Raw genomic sequence first — 2435 nt, 5'->3', positions numbered from 1 at the left:
AAATTTCCCATAGTGAATATTGCTTTGAACAATACACATTTGCACATAGGTGGAAAATTTTTACAAACAAAAATAATCCACCCCATATAAACGAGAACACAGGATTTTAAAATTGCATAGATCAAGATTATCCAAGCAAAAATTGTCACATGCTCTAGGACAAGCAGTGAGGGTAGACGTGATGTAATTTACCACAGCCAGCTTCAAGTCCCAATATGCACCTAAGTAGGGTGGGAACTAGACAAATCACCCAGTTATCTGCTTCAGAAAGTGTGCTCATCTCACAGTGAGAAAAATCACAGTTTTGCCTCATAAAACTGTCAGAATAAAAAATGTGCCATGGATTCCCTAACATGGGTTTTTATACTATTAATTGTATTTCATTTCCAAACTTTAACACTGGAAAATACTTATACAAATAAAACATTCACATTAATAACTCTGAGTGTACATTATGAGGTAGAGAATTGGATAACAGTTCCTATTGTTCAATATAGGCCATTCTGCACATTTCAATTCAGGAATCTCTGGGCTGAAGAAAAATATCACACACAGGACCAGGCTCAATGGCCTTCAGGGATTTGGCAATGGCAATGGTCTACTTAGTTCAGACTCTCATTGCTACACTGGGGAATTTCTTTCTTCTGTGCCATTGTACCTGCCTTCATTTCACTAAGTGTCGATTGAGGTCCACAGATCTGATTCTCAAGCACCTGGTCATAGCCAACTCTTTGGTCATTCTGTTTAGAGGAATTCCTGAAACAATGGCAGCATTTGGCTTGAGAGATTTCCTCAGTGACCTGGGATGCAAACTTGTTTTCTATGTTCACAGAGTAGGCAGAGGTGTGTCCATCAGCAGTACCTGCCTCTTGAGTGTCTTCCAGGTGATCACAATCAGCCCTAGGAGCTCCAGGTGGGCAGAGCTTAAGCTAACAGCCCCCAAGCATGTAAGCACCTTCAGCATCCTCTGTTGGATCCTCCACATGCTGTTAAACACAATTGTTCTTATGTATGTTACTGACAGATGGGGCCATAAAAACATCACCTACAGAAAAGAGTTTGGATACTGTTCTACTATTCGCCAACAAAAGTCTAGGACAATCCTGCATGCTGCAGTAATGTTCCTCCCTGATGCATTGTGTGTGGGGCTCATGCTCTGGACCAGCAGCTCCATGATTTCTATCCTGTACAGGCACAAGCTAAGAATGCAACATGTTCACAAGTCCAACTTGACACACAGATCCTCCCCTGAGACCAGGGCCACCAAAACCATCATTCTCCTGGTCATCACCTTCGTCTATTTTTATTCCCTCTCTGCTATTTTCCAAGCTTTCTTCACTTTGTATAAAAATCCTAACAGTTTGCTTGTGAATGTTGCTGCTCTAGTCAGTGGGGGTTACCCAACAGTCAGCCCTTTTCTGCTCATGAAACATCACCCAAGCATATCCAGTCTCCTTGACTGTTTAAGGAATGCAAAAACTTGTAATGTTATGAGGATCATGTAACTTGCTTAATTTCCTGAGGAACATGTATTTCGCATGGTTTTGGAAAATTGTGTTGTTTTTCAGTTCACTCCCTGAGAGCATCGTGAACATAATTATCAAACCACTCTACTCTGAGAGAGTGGTGAGGAAAATAAATGGCCTGTGATCAATAATGACCAATAACTAATACCAACTAATAATGAAATATTACATAATTATTCTATAAATGAGTATTGCAACGTTTTAGTGAGAAATTTTTAATTCCAATATTTCATTGTACATGAATGATTTTTCATTGAAAAATATTTCCCTAGGTGACAGCAAGAGTTTTCTGTGTTTATTATAAAACATGCAATCTTTTGTATTTAATATTTTGATCAGTAATTCATTAGGAGCTTATGTATTCATCCACAAGTGGATGAGGTGGTATTCAACTAGAAATCATATTGCATCAAAGTCAGTGACTTGTTTAATCTTGGTAGTTGAATCATTGTATTCACCAGATTTTCTCACAACTTTGTAAGATTTTAAGATTGTTTATTAAATGTATAAAATAAAATAAAAATTTAATTGTGAGATAAGAAACAACAAAAATGGGTGTTATAATTTACTAAAAACACAGTTTTAGTTTGTTGTTCTACCCGTCAAATTTTTTTTAGGTTTTGAGGAGATGGATCTTTTGGTCACACAGATAAAAATACATTATTCAGAGAATGTTTAGATATCATCTTTTAACTTATGTCCCTTGTGCTCTCCTAAGTGAGCCAGACTTGTGTGGCTTCTCCTCCCATCCTCCTATCTCCAGGTTAAAGCTTTCCAGCCCAAGGGTTTTAGGTACCTGTTTACAGCAAGTTATCCTTACACAGTCCAATAGTCCATAACAGTAATGTGTTAACAGTAATGTGGTAATCATCAGAAGTTGTTAGTGATTTGAACCTTTTACAGCTACCA

The 2435-nt window shown here is 37.8% G+C and overlaps 1 protein-coding gene across 1 annotated transcript; it reads left to right on the top strand.

Annotated features, from left to right (window-relative positions):
• Nucleotides 1-566: 566 nt before the first annotated feature.
• Nucleotides 567-1505, top strand: LOC102009447 (vomeronasal type-1 receptor 4-like). The gene has a single exon (XM_005414843.1). The coding sequence runs from the start codon at nt 567-569 to the stop codon at nt 1503-1505; it is 939 nt and encodes a 312-aa protein (XP_005414900.1).
• The last annotated feature ends 930 nt before the right edge of the window (nt 1506-2435 follow it).

Source organism: Chinchilla lanigera, unplaced genomic scaffold (assembly GCF_000276665.1).
Source record: "Chinchilla lanigera isolate Chin_1 unplaced genomic scaffold, ChiLan1.0 scaffold00202, whole genome shotgun sequence".
In the NCBI taxonomy this organism is placed as follows: Eukaryota; Metazoa; Chordata; class Mammalia; order Rodentia; family Chinchillidae; genus Chinchilla; species Chinchilla lanigera.
This window is presented reverse-complemented; position numbering and strand designations above follow the sequence as displayed.

Bases quoted from the DNA above. Each gene is read 5' to 3' on its own strand.
- LOC102009447 (XM_005414843.1), top strand. From the start codon at position 567: ATGGCCTTCAGGGATTTGGCAATGGCAATGGTCTACTTAGTTCAGACT.